Source organism: Cyanistes caeruleus, chromosome 2, assembly GCF_971803275.1.
Source record: "Cyanistes caeruleus chromosome 2, bCyaCae1.hap1.1, whole genome shotgun sequence".
Classification (NCBI taxonomy): Eukaryota; Metazoa; Chordata; class Aves; order Passeriformes; family Paridae; genus Cyanistes; species Cyanistes caeruleus.
In genome coordinates this window covers 83,847,029-83,865,775 of record NC_141702.1, presented here as the reverse complement: position 1 = coordinate 83,865,775, position 18,747 = coordinate 83,847,029, and the positions used below count along the sequence as shown (strand labels likewise).

The 18,747-nt window shown below is 41.3% G+C and overlaps 2 protein-coding genes across 3 annotated transcripts in view; one reads left to right on the top strand and one right to left on the bottom strand.

Annotated features, from left to right (window-relative positions):
* The window catches only part of DNAH8 (dynein axonemal heavy chain 8), a 126,586-nt gene extending 125,660 nt beyond the window's left edge, over window positions 1-926 (bottom strand). Inside the window, exon 1 of the mRNA XM_086878340.1 lies at window positions 833-926. The gene's annotated coding sequence lies outside the window, so the exon portion shown is untranslated. The remainder of the gene's footprint in view (window positions 1-832) is intronic.
* GLO1 (glyoxalase I) lies at window positions 275-7,290 on the top strand. Of its 2 annotated transcripts, none has more exons than XM_023924408.2 (6): window positions 275-397; window positions 1,346-1,428; window positions 2,639-2,779; window positions 3,578-3,645; window positions 4,538-4,627; window positions 6,534-7,290. In XM_023924408.2, the coding sequence occupies exons 1-6, from the start codon at window positions 317-319 to the stop codon at window positions 6,620-6,622; spliced, it is 552 nt and encodes a 183-aa protein (XP_023780176.1). In that variant the 5' UTR covers window positions 275-316; the 3' UTR covers window positions 6,623-7,290. The 2 variants fall into 2 exon arrangements, with proteins under 2 accessions (XP_023780176.1, XP_023780177.1); XM_023924409.2 differs by lacking the exon at window positions 275-397 and adding an exon at window positions 453-1,086.
* The last annotated feature ends 11,457 nt before the right edge of the window (window positions 7,291-18,747 follow it).

The following is an 18,747-nucleotide window of genomic DNA, read 5'->3' as shown; positions in this document are numbered from 1 at the left end:
TCCTTAAAACATTAGATAGCCAAGCAGACGACACTCACAGTGTAGTCGCTTAACCATAACTGTGCAGATATAGCTACTCTCTAACAGAAAAACAAAAATTGAAAAGATTGATTCAGAGCTTGAGGGGCTCTCTATGCGTCAGGGATGAACTGGCAGACCTCGATCCGATCCCAGACTTTAGCAGCGCTACTCGAGCATCCTTGCGAGGGAGAGGCCCGGCCGCTGCAGGGGTGGGATGGGGCGGGGCGGGGCGCAGCGCCGACTTCCCGCCTCCTCCTCTCCCTCCTCCTCCTGCTCTCCACCCTTCTCTGCCAACATGGCGGCCCCCGCGGAACTCAGCGGGCTGACGGACGAGGCAGCCTACGACGCCTGCTCGGAGCCGGATGCCAGCACTAAGGTGGGGTGGGTGGGGGTGACGGGCGCGCCCCGGGGCTGGGCTCCTGCTCCTTCCTGGTCCCCTCATGGCGCCTCACAGGGCGGACGTGCGGGGCATGGGGACAGGCATGGAGCCGGCCCAGGTCCCGGCCCGGCAGCGAAGTGTTTCTGGGCACGACTGTCAGGCAGCCCGGCGGGTTTCGGGGTCGTGGCGAGGGGTGGGCGGGCTGGTCGGGTCGAGCCACTCCCTGTGAACCCCTGAACCCCCCGGGGCACACTTGGCCGGGCCCGCGCCTGTCCTGGCTCTGAGCGAGCGCTCCGGGGCGCTTTAGCCAGTCCCTCCCGGGCGGCACAAAAAACCCCGTCAAAACGCCCCAAACTTTTTCACCTTTTCTTAGAAGAACATTGTAATTGTTTTTTTTTCTTCGTTACCCCTGTCAATTATTCTGCTACTTACTTTTTATCCACTCGGTCGTTCACAAGGCTGTTGGTATATAGTTACTCTGGGGCTTGAAGAAAATATCCTTACAGAGTTGCAGGCTGGTTTTGCTGCCAAGATACAGTCAAGCTTGACAGAAGCTCAATACTTGTACCATGAAGTAATAATGAGCTCAGGAATCTAGGACGCTCAATATTGAATATTCATGTGTCTGTTGTGCTTGTGTGTGAAGTTGGCCATGTATGTTACAGCCTCATAAAAGAGTAATAAATGTAAGGATATCCTTTTTTGATAATATTGAATGATGCCACTCATGTGTTTTATTTGTTTTAAATATTACATTACAAATACATTTATTTAATAAATTTGTACTTGTAGAATTAGGACAAAAGGTTTTATTTACACTTAATGTAGTTCCCTTTGTTACTTCTCAACCTGCTAGTTTTACATTCTTTACTAACTGGCACCTTTGTTAATACCCTTAATTCAATTCTGGCTGATGTATAAAGAATAAACCTTTTTTTCCCTCAGGATTTCATGTTTCAGCAGACAATGTTAAGAGTAAAGGATCCTAAGAAGTCATTGGATTTCTATACAAGGGTACTTGGAATGACGTGAGTAGAATTTGTATACCATGTTAAGTTTGGGCTCTTCTCCTGTTCTTCTGAAAATAATTATATTTTTGGATGTAATTATACTAAGTGGTCTAACGACATAAACAATGCTGGCCCATCAGTTGATGCTCAGTTGAGCAATCTGGCAGTAAGCTGCAGATGCCTGAGCTCAAATGAACTAATATTTGCCTTGACTAGAAATTCCTTTTTTTCTTAAATAGGTCATTAATTATCAGTACAACTTGCTTACTTCCTCCTCACTGAGCCTGCAGCTAACTGGTTGCTTACTTTTATGACTCTGCTTATAGTAAGGAGTCATTGTTAAAAATCTTGAAATTAAGTTTTCTGCTAGTTCTCAGAGGTGGCTTATGATTACCTTCAATCACATGAGAACAAGGCAATAAAGGGTGAAAATAAGGTCTAAGCTCAGTCTTTTGGAGGAGGCTTTTTGGAGGCAGATGCTCTGCAGTAGCCAAACACATTTATGCTGTGGCTTTTTGTGCATTCTTGCCATTTGAGTTATTTCAAAACAAAATACTATGTTTTTAAGCATCTTGAGGTGTGTTCAGACTAAAGTAAAATAAATTACTTCCACTGTAGTGAAAATGTGTGAAAATAAAAATTAAATTTCTTGTAAAAAAAGAAATTAGATTATTTTGCATGCCTGCTTGTTCCAGTTAAATGTCCTACATAAAAACATATGTCTCATGTATTTTTAATTGATTTGTCACATCTGAAAGGGATTTTGTCATTATAGCTAGCTATTGAAACTTTCACTGTACTTCATCTAAAGGTATGTTTGCTGTGTTCTCAAACTTTGGTGCCAGTGAGCTCTCCAGAATGAGTAAGATTGAAAGTAGATCTTTTTATTCCTTGGTGAAATTTTAAATTGGTTAGAGATTTTCATGTGAAAACACAGTCAAGTATCAGTGTGAAAACCTGAAGATGCAAGCCTTTGTACTGACTTTTCTATTCAGTTACTGGTAATTTGGTGTCTAAACATTCGATTTTTTTAAAATTTTGTAGGTTTGTAATGTGTTCTGGAGTGTTTTTATTTGATAGTTTAAAATGTAGCTATTTCAAGGTGTGGATTATAGAAAAGCAAAAATTAATGGAAATAATTCTTCCATAGGGGAAGCATCTTGGTTTATTTGCAAGCTACCTGACTACCCTTTTAACTTACTATTTCAAAATAATTGTTGCCATTTAGACTGCTTCAAAAATTTGACTTTCCTACTATGAAGTTCTCACTCTATTTCCTGGGGTATGAAGATAAAAACAATATCCCAAAAGAGAAAGCTGAGAGAACAACTTGGACCTTTTCTAGAAAAGCTACACTTGAACTGACACAGTAAGTGTTTATGTAAAGAGAGATGACACTTAGCTAACAGTGATTAAACAGTATTGGATAAGTGTAAACCCCATTAATTGAATAAAAATTTTAATGATTACTGTGGAGACATCTTCACTGTCATACATCCTTAAAATATATCTGAGATTGTATACTTGGAAAGGTTAATCTTCCTCTTTCAGAGCTGTTTCAAACTGCTAGGTGAACATTTATATGAAGCAGTACTTGCTGTATTTTATATGCATGCCATCTGGGTAAGTAACTTAGGGAAACCCAATGTGGCTAGACCTTTATTTGGCTCCCCAAAGCATCCTAATAATGGGAGCTATTGCTTTTGGAATCTAATCTAAAGGGGTATTAAGTCAAAATACATGCTTCCTGTAAACAGGACAATTTAGTAATGTGACTAATCGTTATAATTGTACAGAAACAATCTCCCAAATGGTGTCTTAGTTAACTCCAGGCCTCGCTACCCTCACTTGTTGTTCCTCAGGGATGGCAGATACACTGACTTGTGCAGCAAAATCTTTCTAATCTCACTGAGACTGGAGTGTTTCTGACACATTCAAATGTAAACCATAAATAATGGTGAAGGAAGGTGAACATGACTGGATTAGCCCCAACACCATCCCTGGAGACCATGACCGGGGAAGATCTTTGTGTTTAATGAATTTCAGCCAACAGCTGAAATTCTCTGGTTTTTTAGGAGAAAGAACTTACCCTCCCCCAAAGAAACTGAACATTTAGTATTTGTTAATTTTAATGCTTTTCTTCAATATGTAATAATTCTTCTTACAGCAACTGGGGCACTGAAAATGATGACAGTCAGTCTTATCACAATGGCAATTCAGATCCCCGAGGATTTGGTAGGTCTTTAGTCTTGTATTTATAGTTTCTAAGCTTTGAAATAAAATGTACTAACTCTTGGAAAGAAGGAAACTTGCCTTTTGCCTTTTATCTCTCTTCTTTCAACATGTATACTGTGAGAGATGATGAAAATAAATGAGCCAATGTGTTTCAGAATTATGAGCCGTAGTTAAACTATTTATCAAGAATCTAATACTTTGGCAAGCAAACACATGCTAATTGTAACAACTGAGTGAAGATTGTGCCTGTGTATTATATTATCATGGTGTTACAACTGATTTAATTTTGGATTTCTGCTGTATAATCCACTAGTTACTGATTTTCAGGTACAAGAGCAATTCTTTTTTTCTGTAGCACTGAGGATATTATTTATGTGGCTTGATTTGATACTCTGAGTGCTTGTAAGGTCGCTGCTGTGAAATAAATTTCACACTCAGTCCAGCCACTTGACATTTAAAGCTCCTGAACTGATTTGTAAACTCAGTCCTTGTGTCGCACTAGTGTCAGTCTCTGCAAAAACAGCATTAACAATAAACTCCATGTGCTATTAAACAGCAAATACAACAAAATCTTGTTATGGAGCTGTGCTTCAAGGAAGAAAGTACCAATATAACAGTTTGATTGAAAATCTTGTTTTTTTTCTAAATAAAGTTCTTGTCTAAACAACATAAGATACTTCAACTCGAACTTTTGTATTTAAAACGCATTATCAAAAGACAGCTCTTTGAAGAAGAGTAATGTTAATACCCAAAACACTCTTGTTTCTGGAATGTTTTCTTAAATATAGTCATAGCTTATGTGAACTACAGTGTGAAATACTAAACAACTTTTTTTCATAGAACCCTCAGCAATGCTTAAAATGCACTTCACTCTTTTTACCTTCTTGCACAGGACACATTGGAATTGCTGTTCCTGATGTCTATAAAACTTGTAAGAGGCTTGAAGAGCTGGGAGTGAAATTTGTGAAGAAACCAGATGATGGTAAGTCTTGATCAGAAATGCAAGTAATTTTTTTTCCTTGGTTTTAATATAACCTGTCTAGGAGATCTTCCTGGAAAGGTGTGTAATGTGTTGCTAGGAATTGCCACTGCTTAGAGGTTTCTAGAACCAGTTACCCCTGCACCCCCTTATAGAATGGGCAAACTAGCAATAGATCCATCCCACTAACAGTAATTCATCAGTCTGCTATGTACCTTCTGTAAGCAGCCTGACCTTCAGTAAAATTCACATTCTCTGTTGATGTCATAGTTTACATGTCATGTATACATGCCTGCCTAGAGTTGTTACAGAATTTACTGTAACATGTATCAAATTCACATGGCACATCTGCATGGTTCTTGTCTTAGGAAAATAAGTCAGAAAACATAATAGATCCCACCCATTTAAACTGAGTCATTCTTGACTTTTCTGGCTATTTTCATGTAAATCCACCTAACACCTACTATACAACCTACTAGTTACTGTATTTTTAACTATTCTGTTCAGCTTTGGTAGGAATAGCCCCATTAGTCTGTATGATAATTGACTTGCATAATGTATAGCACAAATGTCTAGAGAGTATATAAGCAAAGAATGTCTATGCAAAAATATCCCAAAATGCAGAAGTGGTGAGAAGTCTTGCATTTTTCAGTTGGATTCTCTTTCATAAAAAGAAACCTCTCATGAGATTTTTAGGACTGATGCATTCAAAACCAGACATGTAATACTAGTAATTGGAAAGAGATTTTAACTGATTTTCATCTTATTCACTGTGTTCTCAGCTGAAGCAAAATAAGAAATGTAGCTGAAAACTTAACTTGATTCTTTGGTTTAAGAATAGATCTTTTTATTTCTAGCATTTTAGAGTTTCTGAGCTTTTTTTAATTTGCCCATTTGTTAAACCCTAGAGAGGCTTGAAATGAGAGTTGCTGACTTAGAGCTGTGCAGTAGTAGGAATGAAAGTACATAGAAGAACAAGCTTAGATTATAAATGGAGGGAATCACAAAAAAAAACTCCTGAAACAGACAAGGGTCAGGGGCAGAGAAAAAGCTCTTCTTTAAAATTCAGAAACAAAAATCGTGCAGCAAATTCCAAGGAGGAGAAGGAAGCTTTGGGCTTCACATTATTTGCAGAGCAGGCTGGGAGATCATGCATGGGGTTTATTTTCCTACCTTACTGATCAAACATCTGTTTTCTTAGTTGTTTTTGTGACTAGAATGTATTAAGAGCTAGGCTGGTTCTGTTACAGTAAATAACTTAATGGAGTAACAATAACTACAAGTATGTGGTTAACACTTTAAAGATAGCATGTTAAGCTGTGCTATCCTGATCTACTGTTGAAACAAGCTCTTGGGGATCCTGATTTAATGAGTAATATGTTTTCCAACAGTAAAATTTATAACAATCATGTCCTACATTTCTCTGCTTAATGAAGTGATGCAGAAGTGTACTGTAAACCATGTCAGGGTAAAAATGTTAGGGTAAAATTTCAGTGTAGACTCAGGAATGACAGAAGATGAACAGAGCAGAGAAACACAGAATTTTATACCAGCAAAGCTAGTTCAAGAAAATATATCAAAACATCCCTAGAGCACAAAAATATTTTTCTGAATTTTGAGAACGAACACTTACGGGGGCACATGCAAGAAACTTCAGTCAACAAAAGATGGAATTCCGAAGTGACTTTTTAACTACAGCTTTATTGAGAGTAGGATTGACAGTTTTGCATACAAAGACCTTATGATGATTAAAAACTAATCTGGATGTTTCTAGAATTATCCATCTGAATTTGAACTAATTCTAATGCAAAAGGAAAAATATTTTTCAAAGTAGTTGTATTTGACATTTAGAACCACTCATGTTGTCTTAATTTTATCTTTTCTTTTTTTAATTTTTTTTTTCTAATAGGTAAAATGAAAGGACTTGCATTTGTACAAGATCCTGATGGCTACTGGATTGAAATTTTGAATCCTAACCACATGGTGACTCTCACTTAGTTCTACTGAAGTGTATTGTCTAAGAGAGGCCCACTTTCAGATTCCTGGTGAAAATCTGTAACAGTGTTTGTGAAATCTGGTTAATAGAGAAGAATCAGTCACGTTCAGAGTCTCCTCCAAAACTATCCCCTGGGACCTCACTTAGATTCCTCTTTTCTTGTCCTGTGATGCCACTGCAAATTGTTTCCAGTTAGTAATACGCAATCGTTTTCTGGAAGAGCACTTAAACAGATTCTCTTCTTGAACATTCATTATGTTACTATTTCAATGAACAGCGTCAAAAGGTATGTGACCAGAAACTCACTGCATCTCACACTGATTAGATTTAAACTAACAACAACAAATCCTGTGTTACAACTGATGATCATCAACGAGGATGTGAAAAGAAACTTCAGTGTATTTTTTTATGAAGTCAAAAGATCCTGAGGACTTCATGTCCCATGTTCTATACTAGAAAATAAAAATGTCTGGTGTCCTAGTTTAGGGCAAATCAGGAAGGAAAACTCCAAATGGGGATCTCCACAGGGAAATGCCCCTCTCCACCAACGGGTCCGGGAAAAGGGGAAAAAAAAAAAAAAAAAAATTCAGTGGAGAAAAGTGGAAAAAGCTGTTTATTTAACAGAAATTGAGTAATATTAAATAATAAAACCTCTTGCTGTTCGATGGGATGGTAAGTCTAGGAAGAAAAGTCTTTTTTCATGTGGTGCAGCTCGGCTCGCTCAGGTTCTTATCAGTCCCTCCAGTGCTGGAAAAGTGCCGAGGCCCAGGCCCTGGTGGGCCACAGGCGTGAGCTCCCGGGGTTTGGCTGGGTGTTCAGTCCAGAGCAGGCTTGCACAGATCCAAGAAAATTGGAAAAAAACAAAGGTCCAGGGAACTCCTCTGCCTCAGCTAGCTAAAACTAACTAAAAACCAGAGAGAAGCTCTGTCCCGCTGTCTGTCCGTGCTGCAGACAACACAGTCCAGGAGCGGGGTGTGTGGGAGTGATGTTTTCCTTAACACACTGTGCACTTCTTCTTCCCCCTCTCTTGCTTTCAAAGACAGTCTTAAAGGTGCAGGACTTAATATATAACAGAAACCGGACGATTGGGGATACCAGTATCATAAAGTCACCCCAGGACATTCCACCCCTTATCCCCATATCGTCAACTTATTATCAAAATTAATATATATATATATATATTTTAACCCTACAACACATACATTATATACAGACAAGGGCATTTATTCATAATCTTCACCCAACCATCAGATCTCCCTGAGGTACACATTGTGTTGTTCCATCTTTCCTCATTATCCACCATGTGCAACCCGGTCCTTGAGCAAAAACAACTCCACGAATGGGTTTGTCTGTACTTGAAGTAGAATTGATCCAAACTGTCTTTCCTAACAAACCTCTGAGATGTACTGCTGGGACCTTGTCTCCATCTACTTTATGCAGGGGCTCGGATTGGGCTGGGCCTGCTCGATTGGTGGAACCTCGGGTGTTAACTATCCAGGTGGCCTTTGCTAGATGCTGCTCCCAATTTTTGACAGATCCCCCACCCAACGCTTTCAAGGTAGTCTTTAACAGTCCATTGTACCTCTCCACTTTTCCCGCAGCAGGTGCATGGTAAGGGATATGGTACACCCACTCAATGCCATGTTCCCTAGCCCAGCTGTTTATAAGGCTGTTCTTGAAATGAGTCCCATTGTCTGACTTAATCCTCTCAGGGGTACCATGCCTACAAAGGACCTGCTTTTCAAGTCCCAGGATGGTGTTACGGGCTGTAGCATGAGGCACAGGGTAGGTTTCCAACCATCCAGTGGTGGCTTCTACCATTGTGAGCACGTAGCGCTTGCCTTGGCGGGTTTGGGGCAGTGTGATGTAGTCAATCTGCCAGGCTTCCCCATATCTATATTTGGACCAACGCCCACCATACCATAGCGGCTTCAACCGCTTGCCCTGCTTGATCGTGGCACACGTCTCACAGTCATGGATAACTTGGGAAATACTGTCCATGGTTAGGTCCACCCCTCGGTCTCATGCCCACTTATAGGTGGCATCTCTACCCTGATGGCCTGAGGCGTCATGGGCCCATCGAGCTAGGAACAACTCTCCCTTGTGTTGCCAATCTAAGTCTATCTTTGACACCTCTATCTTTGCAGCCTGATCCACCTGCTCATTGTTTAGGTGCTCTTCATTAGCCCTACTCTTGGGGACATGGGCATCTACATGATGGACCTTCACAGACAGTTTCTCTACCCTGGTGGCGATGTCTTTCCACTCATCAGCAGCCCAGATTGGCTTTCCTCTGCGTTGCCAGTCGGCCCTTTTCCACCTTTCCAGCCATCCCCACAGAGCATTGGCTACCATCCATGAATCCGTGTAGAGGTAGAGCTTTGGCCACTTCTCTCTTTCAGCAATGTCCAGGGCTAGTTGAACAGCTTTGAGTTCAGCAAGTTGGCTTGATCCACCTTCTCCTTCAGTGGCCTCTGCGACCTGTCGTGTGGGGCTCCATACGGCTGCTTTCCACTTCCGGTTCATCCCTACGACGCGACAGGAACCATCAGTAAACAGAGCGTAGCGTGTTTCTTCTGCTGGCAGTTGGTTGTACGGTGGAGCTTCTTCAGCCCATGTCACTTGTTCCTGCTCCTCTTCATCAGTGAGACCAAAGTTTTCACCTTCTGGCCAGTTTGTAATTATCTCCAAAATCCCAGGGCAATTCGGGTTTCCAATATGGGCGCGCTGTGTGATGAGGGCGATCCACTTGCTCCATGTAGCGTCAGTGGCGTGGTGGGTAGCAGGAACCTTTCCTTTAAACATCCACCCCAGCACTGGCAGTCGGGGTGCCAGGAGGAGTTGTGCTTCTGTGCCAATCACTTCTGAGGCGGCTTGAACTCCTTCATAGGCGGCTAAAATTTCCTTCTCTGTGGGAGTGTAGTTGGCTTCGGACCCTCTGTAACTTCGGCTCCAGAATCCCAGTGGTCGGCCTCGAGTCTCCTCAGGCACTTTCTGCCAAAGGCTCCAGGACAGACCGTGGCTCCCGGCTGCAGAGTAGAGCACGTTCTTCACATCTGGTTCTGTTCTGACTGGGCCAAGGGCTACTGCATGAGCGATCTCCTGTTTGATCTGAGTAAAGGCTTGTTGTTGTTCAGGGCCCCACTGGAAAGTGTTCTTTTTGCGGGTGACCAGGTAAAGAGGGCTCACAATCTGGCTGTACTCAGGAATGTGCATCCTCCAAAAACCTATGGCACCTAGGAAAGCTTGCGTTTCCTTCTTGCTAGTGGGTGGAGACATTGCTGTGATCTTATTGACGACCTCAGTGGGAATCTAACGCCATCCATCTTGCCACTTTACCCCCAGGAACTGAATTTCACGAGCTGGTCCCTTAACTTTGCTCTTCTTGATGGCAAAACCGGCTTTCAGGAGAACCTGGATGATTTTCTCTCCTTTCTCAAAGACCTCTTCAGCCGTCTTTCCCCAAACAATGATGTCATCAATGTACTGCAGATGTTCTGGAGCCTCACCCTTTTCCAGGGCAGCCTGGATCAGTCCATGGCAAATGGTGGGGCTGTGCTTCCACCCCTGGGGCAGTCGGTTCCAGGTGTACTGCACTCCCCTCCACGTGAAGGCAAACTGAGGCCTGCATTCTGCTGCCAGGGGAATGGAGAAAAATGCATTGGCAATGTCAATTGTGGCATACCACTTTGCTGCCTTGGACTCCAGCTCGTACTGGAGCTCCAACATATCCGGCACAGCAGCGCTCAGAGGTGGAGTCACTTCATTCAATGCACGATAGTCCACAGTCAATCTCCATTCTCCTTCAGATTTACGCACAGGCCAGATGGGGCTGTTGAAGGGTGAGTGAGTTTTGCTGACCACCCCTTGGCTCTCCAGTTCTCGGATCATCTTGTGGATGGGGATCACAGCATCTCGATTTGTCCTATACTGCCGGCGGTGCACCGTCAAGGTGGCAATTGGTACTCGCTGTTCTTCCACCTTCAGGAGTCCTACTACAGATGGGTTCTCTGACAGTCCAGGCAAAGTGTTCAATTGCTTGATGCTCTTTGTCTCTATAGCTGCTATCCCAAATGCCCACCTAAGCCCCTTTGGGTCCTTAAAATACCCGCTTCGGAGGTAGTCTATGCCTAAAATGCAGGGGGCCTCTGGGCCAGTCACAATGGGGTGCTTCTTCCACTCCTTCCCAGTCAGGCTCACATCAGCTTCCACTAAAGTAAAGTCCTGTGATCCCCCTGTCACACCAGCAATAGAAACAGATTCTGCCCCTACATATCTTGATGGGATTAGGGTACACTGTGCACCAGTGTCAACCAAGGCCTCATATTTTCGTGGTTCTGATGTGCCAGGCCAACGAATCCACACAGTCCAAAAGACACGGTTTTCCCTAGCCTCTACCTGGCTAGAGGTAGGGCCCCTCTAAGCTTGGTTATCATCATACTTGTCAGTTTGACTACAGGCTACTGGAGCAGCTTTCTTTTTGGTGGAGTATTCCCCCTGAGTCTTGCTGTCTTTCAGTTCAAGCATCCGTTTTGCCAGAGCAGCAGTAGATTTTCCATCCCATCTTTTCATGTTTTCTCCACTGTCATGTAGGAAAAACCACAGCTCAGCTCGTAGCTTTTTCTCTCTATCTGGGTAACTTCTGCGTTGAGTACCAGGGCTCCTGGTCTGTACTGCTGAGACTGGAAGAAGGTCTTCCCTGAGTTTCTTGAAATTCTCCTCCATTTTGTCGTGGAAGTTTTGCGTATCTGCTCTCACAGCTGCAATTGTTGCCTGCATGGGGCCATGCACGGTATCTGCATATGCTCGAAGCTTCTTCACCATATCCAGCACAGTCTCTTCCCGGTAATCCTGCTTCATTGTTTCTAAAGCAGAAGCGTATTCTTGTGGCCCAAGTCGAACAAGTTTTCGCCACATCACAGATGTGCATGGCACCAAGTCTGGATTTCTAGTACCTAAGTCACTCACAAAGACAATCTCTACTATTGCCATTTCTCTCAAGCACTGAATCCCTTGTTCTATGGTTTTCCAACGAGTTTGCTGTATATAGAGATCGTCTGCACACAGATATCTTTGTGCCACACTTCTTAGGACCCGTTCCCAGAGACTATAAGGGTCAGCCCCCCTCATCATCTCCTGGTCAATAACCGGGTCGTGTGACAGGGATCCCAGATGCCTCGCTTCAGTGCCATCCAGAACTGTAGCCTCACCTGCAGCATCCCACAGACGGACTAACCAACTAATTATAGATTCATCAGGTCGTCGAGTGTAATCTTTTCTCAGGCCACGAAGGTCCTTCAGGGAGAAAGGTTCACCAGTGCCTTCTGATTTTGTGTCAGTTGCTGGTCTTGAGGGTCCTTCCCCCGCATCACCATTATCATCATCTACTGGCCGATCAGTTTTGGTTTTGAATTTCATGCCTCTCGTGGCAGGAGCAACAGACACTGGCTTAGGCTCACTGTCTGGTTTGGCTGCTGGCTTAGGCTCACTGTCTGGTTTGGCTGCTGGCTTAGGCTCACTGTCTGGTTTAGCCTGAGTCACTGGGGTAGCTGCTGATTTATCTGCCTGCCCTACAGTATCTAGCACCGTGCGATAAGCATACGCTAGGGCCCAGCTTATTGCAATGATATTTTTCTTTTTAGAATCATCACAGCAATTCTCTTCCAGATATTTCCCTACTTCATCTGGGTTCTGAATTTGTTCACGTGAAAATTCCCAGGCTGGGGGATCAGAAAATTCCTTCAGAGTTCGGCCAATTCTCTCCCACTCTCTACACCACTCAGGATTTCCCACACCTGAGTCTACTTCTGGGGCAGGGGTCTCGTTGGCTCTTCTGGATATCTCAGCCCTCATCCTATAGAAGCTGCAGACTATATAGAGGAAGCTTAACAGCTGAGCCAGCTGTACTACCAGGAAAGTGGTATCCTTAACACTCTGGGGAAACTGGGTATTCTCAAAGAGGGACATAACAGATTCAAAGGAGAAGAAGGAAAGAAAAGGCTGAAAAGCCTCATCCCCTGGTCTTCCTCTAACAAACTGGGTGCAGTTACCAATAAATTCCCAAAATGTGCTACTAGGACTGGGAGGCAGGGTCGGGCGAAGAAACCATGAGCCAAACATACCTGACAGAAACTTCAGTAGTTCTATAAACTTCCTATAAATCATTATCACCGAGCCCAGCACAATAACCATTCTAATCCGTGCCCCTCTACTGTGAAAGAGGGCAAAGACAGGTATTAAAACCTCAAAAACTTTTAGGGACCAGGTCCACATGAAGGCCTCCACCCCAAGAGACATTATGTATCCAAACAACATGACTACTGACTGCTTTATCCCAATACAGAATAAATACAACCAACAATCAGTACAGGTTTTTCCACTTTCTCTTGCCCCACGTTCGGGCGCCAAAAACTGTATTTGTCCTAGTTTAGGGCAAATCAGGAAGGAAAACTCCAAATGGGGATCTCCACAGAGAAATGCCCCTCCCCACCAATGGGTCCGGGAAAAGGGAAAAAAAAAAAAAAAAAAAAATTCCGTGGAGAAAAGTGGAAAAAGCTGTTTATTTAACAGAAATTGAGTAATATTAAATAATAAAACCTCTTGCTGTTCGATGGGATGGTAAGTCTAGGAAGAAAAGTCTTTTTTCATGTGGTGCAGCTCGGCTCGCTCAGGTTCTTATCAGTCCCTCCAGTGCTGGAAAAGTGCCGAGGCCCAGGCCCCGGTGGGCCACAGGCGTGAGCTCCCGGGGTTTGGCTGGGTGTTCAGTCCAGAGCAGGTTTGCACAGATCCAAGAAAACTGGAAAAAAACAAAGGTCCAGGGAACTCCTCTGCCTCAGCTAGCTAAAACTAACTAAAAACCAGAGAGAAGCTCTGTCCCGCTGTCTGTCCGTGCTGCAGACAACACAGTCCAGGAGCGGGGTGTGTGGGAGTGATGTTTTCCTTAACACACTGTGCACTTCTTCTTCCCCCTCTCTTGCTTTCAAAGACAGTCTTAAAGGTGCAGGACTTAATATATAACATAAACCGGACGATTGGGGATACCAGTATCATAAAGTCACCCCAGGACATCTGGATAATTTTGACTGGAGTAGCAGCATGCTTACAAAAATCATAATCTTTCTTAGATTATTCCAGGCAAAACTCTTTTAAGGAGCAGCCCTCAACAATCTTGCAAAAGGAAATTTTATAGAGGCAATAAATCTGTACAGCAGAAAGAATTCAGTCTTTCAGCTCAGCTTCTGACTGCTGATTGAGAGCCAAGAGAAGAGGTCTCATAGCTGCTAACTCACAGTGACCCTTGTTGCTTTCAGCACTAGAAAGAACTTGCTCATAATTTTTGTTTCAGTAGAAGCCTGGAGCTATATTTAACTTAAATGCCTTATATATTCTGCCTTAGGAAATTAATGAAAAGGAGTATCTGAAGCAACATTTTACTACTACTAGAGATCTAATCTGCCCACATAAAAAAAAGTTATGGTATGTACCTGCAAGCAGCAGGAAAACATGTAGCATTTCCATGTGTTACATAGATTACTTGATTTTATGCAGTTTCTCATGTTGTAAACAGCACAAATGATAAGTTTTTAAATCCCTTTTTTCTTCCAACAAGGAAAGAAAAATCCTCTGCCTTGTCTTACTCTGGTTTGACTAGCACCTAACTTTTTCAGTTATGTGGCTGTCAAATAATGTGTAGTGTAACCAAAGGCTAACAAATAGTGTAATGGCATTGCAGTTCACTTCTCAATAAAGCATTGGTGAAAACTACAAAAAAATTTAAAGCACGATGTCATGTTGCTTTGTTGCTCATTGTTGAATTCTAGATGACTGAAAGACTTGCTGTTTTGCTTTGAGGATTCTGTTTTGGATCATTGTACTCAGAAGTGAAATTTCCAATGGTCCTTTCCTGCAGGCTCTTCATAGACCTCACTGGTACACCTCTCGTCTGTCTCCTGGACAGTCTTGGGAACCCAGTTGCTGGGTGCTGGCCTGTGCCAAAGGGAGCTGGTCACATGAAAACCGGGTGAGGTGTGATTCTATTGAGAGATGGCCAGTTATTCACGAGTCTTCACGGAAGGAAGAGTGAACACCGTTTATTTCTATCTTTAGCACACCTTTTATAGGGTTTTACAGTGTTCGTGGGCTAAGCAAGTTACTATTGGCTAATACACACAGGTTTACATTTTTTCTCCTGTACACAAGAATATTGTTTTACTTTATTCTCTCTCTTGCAGGAAAGTTTCAAGGACTTTAGTCTTTAATATCACGACTTATTCCGGAGGCTGGTTTGTGCAGACAGGCCTTTCATGCCCACCTTCTGTTAAAATATCACCTACAATTCCCCCTTTCTCTTTTTGGAAAAAACAGGCTGTGGATGTGACTCATTCTACATTTTTGCGAAGACAAGATAACATACAACTTAAAAGCATCATTTCAATTAACACTATAAGTAAAATCTGTCTCCCTTCTAGCACAAGAGATTTCAACCATCCAGTGATAGATACTTCAGCTGGCGACCTAACTTCTAATGGGGTCACCATCTTCTTTCAGGGCACGTAACCCATCTTGTAGTTGTTGTAGTTGCTTATGGATGGAAACTGAATGATCAGTAAGATTCAAGCAGCACATGCCTTCAAACTCCTCACAACCATGTCTTTGTGCTAAGAGCAAAAAGTCAATTGCAGCTTGATGTTGTAATACTACATGATGTACACTACTCACATCAGCTGAAAGTTCACTTAACATTGTGGATGTTAAGTTCAATTCTTTCTTAGTCTAACAAGCGAGCCTTTTTAGAGTTGCTAAGCCTTTAGCAGCAGCTGCTCCTGGAATAAAGAAGGAGGCTGCATATATTATATCACAATTCCAAAAGTCTGGGTTTCTAACATCATTACATTGTAATTCATTTAGGCTTCACTTTGACTATTTGATATATTTTTTTTTTATTTTATACTACATTCTACATTCAGCAATTGGTGTAAACTTGGATGGAACAAAGTAAGTTTCCCAAGATAACAGGATCCTCTATGTGGATTAGCAGGAATTCCATTCCATGCTCTATCTCCACAGATTAGGAATATGGAACTAGGTAATTGCTTTGGTAATCATCCTGTGAGAATAAAAAGCTTTACTCTCAGTGTGAGTAACGAGATCAACTATAGGGTTGACTGTAGCCCAGTGTTGCACCACCCCATTGGAGTGGCTCTCTGTCGGTTGTGGATGCTAACTCTGAAACAGAGAGCACAGTGCCTGTGGAAATTGCAGGCTGCATAGATTTCTCAGTCTTGCCTGGGAATTCATAAGGAGGAATTAAAACAATCCTCAGAGATAGAAAGCAGCCTTGCAGGTGCTGTTTGTCTGTTCCTTGTTTTCTTGCAAGAGAAGGTCGAGGGGTGGTGAACTGACCAATGATGGTGATGTGTTAGTTTACTAACCAATAAGAGTTTTCTGTACTTTTCACGTATCAGTCTATAAAAAAGACCTGAGGTCATAAACCGAGAGAAATTTCTCCATTTCAACTCCACAGGAGAGTCTGTGTCTTTCTTTTTGCTGTTCACAATAGAGCGACAGTTGGGGCTCAAACATTATCCATCCACCTGAGGTATTGGTGGAACCTAACAAGTCCAATTCTTCTGGGGGCCCTATGGTAACATTGAGAACTTCGATAATTTTTGCTTGCCAGCAGGCTTCAAGTTGTCTAGATGTGAGACCAATAGTGCGATTGCACTCTTGCAACATTGCTAATCGATTCAGTCAAGTCTCATTACTAACCAAACCTTTAAATGCTTGAGGATCCCATTCAGGGACTCCTATGAAACAGGTGTGAAAAGGATCTCCAGGTGTGGCTAGGCTCAAACACATTGATTTTTGGCCTGTCAAGTGTGCTAGAGTGATCCATATGTTCTGTCGCTTTTGGATGTTAGCTAGCAGACAGTTAGGACTACACAGCACAATTACCATAAGCAGTTTGTTCCATGCAAATGACCACCATGATTGCAGAATCACAGCTAAGGCTTTAACGTTAAAGGAACTTCCAAATATGCTTACATTAACTCTTGAAGGGGGAATACTTATACTTTATACTAATATAAGAATTACTACACAGGCTAAACTATTTATCTTAAACTATTATCTAACTACTTTTCACACACGTGCTCTGGTCTTCATGCAATCTAAGCGTGAAAGCAATTTGCTGAAAGGGTAAACACAAAACTACAATTTATTTTATATACAGTTAGATGGAGTTTCTACACTCTTTTGATCTTCCATAAAATTCTTACAAACAATGATTTAATGCAATTCAGTCTTGGAACGTCCACTGGTCCTGTGATGTCAGCTGGCAGCTGACTGACTGAAGGCATCGATGTTTAGGTTGTTCTTCAGATCCTTCTAAATCTTAAAACAGAGAGTAACTGAAAAAAAATTGGTAGAGACACAACATCATAATAAGAATATTAAATTTCTGTTGGTAAACTGTGTAGTTTTCAGACACAACTGTGTCCTGACAGGTCCACTTCTGATCTTATTTGGAGTATCAAGGTTGTGTGGTGACTTCTCTGTTCACTGGATCTCATTTGTTCAGAGGCAGACAGTCTGGTCAGATGAACAGGTGACCTTTTTGAACCTGCCAACAAAACACAGACACTTCTTCCCCTGAAGTTAATGAATTACACTAATCAAATGTTTTTAGGGCATCAATTCCCCACATTTAAAAAAAAAATAAAAATGAGATGTATTTCTGTCATACACATCAACATTATCATGAAACTATATACACAATGAATAAAAACCTATAGCAGTTAAAAATCAATCAAATAATAAACACTATTAATAACACATATATATATATGTGTATATATATGTGTGTGTGTATCATATGTGTGTATATATATACATATATACATATGTATATATATATATATACATATATATGTATATAGATATATAGATATATATAAAAAATATATAAAACTACTATTAACCAGTAAAACACTGCAGCAGCATCCCATAGTTGCAAACAAACAGAAAACAAAAAAAAATCAGTGAAGGATTGGATAACCGCCTCTGGAAATGATTCTCCAAGCCCACTTCAAAATTGATCCAGCTGTCGTATTAATAGGGTCAAATTGCTAAGTCAAAAAATGACTCAAAATCTGATTTGGTGCAAAAACATCTGAATCTGTTGGCAAACATTCTGTCTAGGTAAAGTCAAGGCTTGGCCAGGGCCTTAAGGCTTTAAACTGGAAAGATGCCTTTTAACTCATTTTCAAAACAAGGTTCTCAATAGTAGCAGCTATGAAATGCTTGCAGCACAGCAAACTTAAAATACATTTGTACAAAGAAAATTATCAGAAGCCTTAGATAGCAGACCAGTTAAACCATTCAGCAGTTGGTTTAATCTGAAGCCTCTCCCCTGGCAGCTGACACTCAGCAATGATACATTTTCTTGGAATTCTGAAAACACTGAAAAATAATAAAGCTATGAAAAACAAAAACTGCAGAGATTGCAACAACCAATAGAACTCTCAGTGAAATCAAGGGTGTCACAGACTGCATTCACTTCTATCCACATGCAGGTTCATCAGTGTTCTATCACAGCTGTTTTAGTTGTAGTCATCTTCATCTCTCTAGGAAAATAACTATACTTTGCAGTTTAAACAAGTGCCTCTAATAAAACATAAAACAATTTAAATTAAACAATATTTAAACCTAATAAAAATTAATTATGACAAAAGGAAATAACAAAACCTCAAAAGAATATCCAAGTTATAAAACTTAACTTAAAAACACTCAAGCCTAAAAATAATGAAACTTGACTTTTCTTAATTCTATTAACACTTAATGTATATTAGATAAAAACATAACTTAATCTTATTCTGTTATTACAAAAGGGCAACTAAAAGTTTGATATATACCTTTTAAACACAATATAACAATAACATGGATTCACTATAAAGATTATAAAAATGTAACAAATACATCACAATTCTATGTCATTTGTCTTTAAAATAACTCACAATAATTGCAAATGCTGTTAAAAATACTTAATCATAACAGGAATTTGCCTAGTGTATGTTTAAATTGGTTAGGATTTTAAAGTGTAGTTTTTTCTAGAGAAAAACCACAAGAC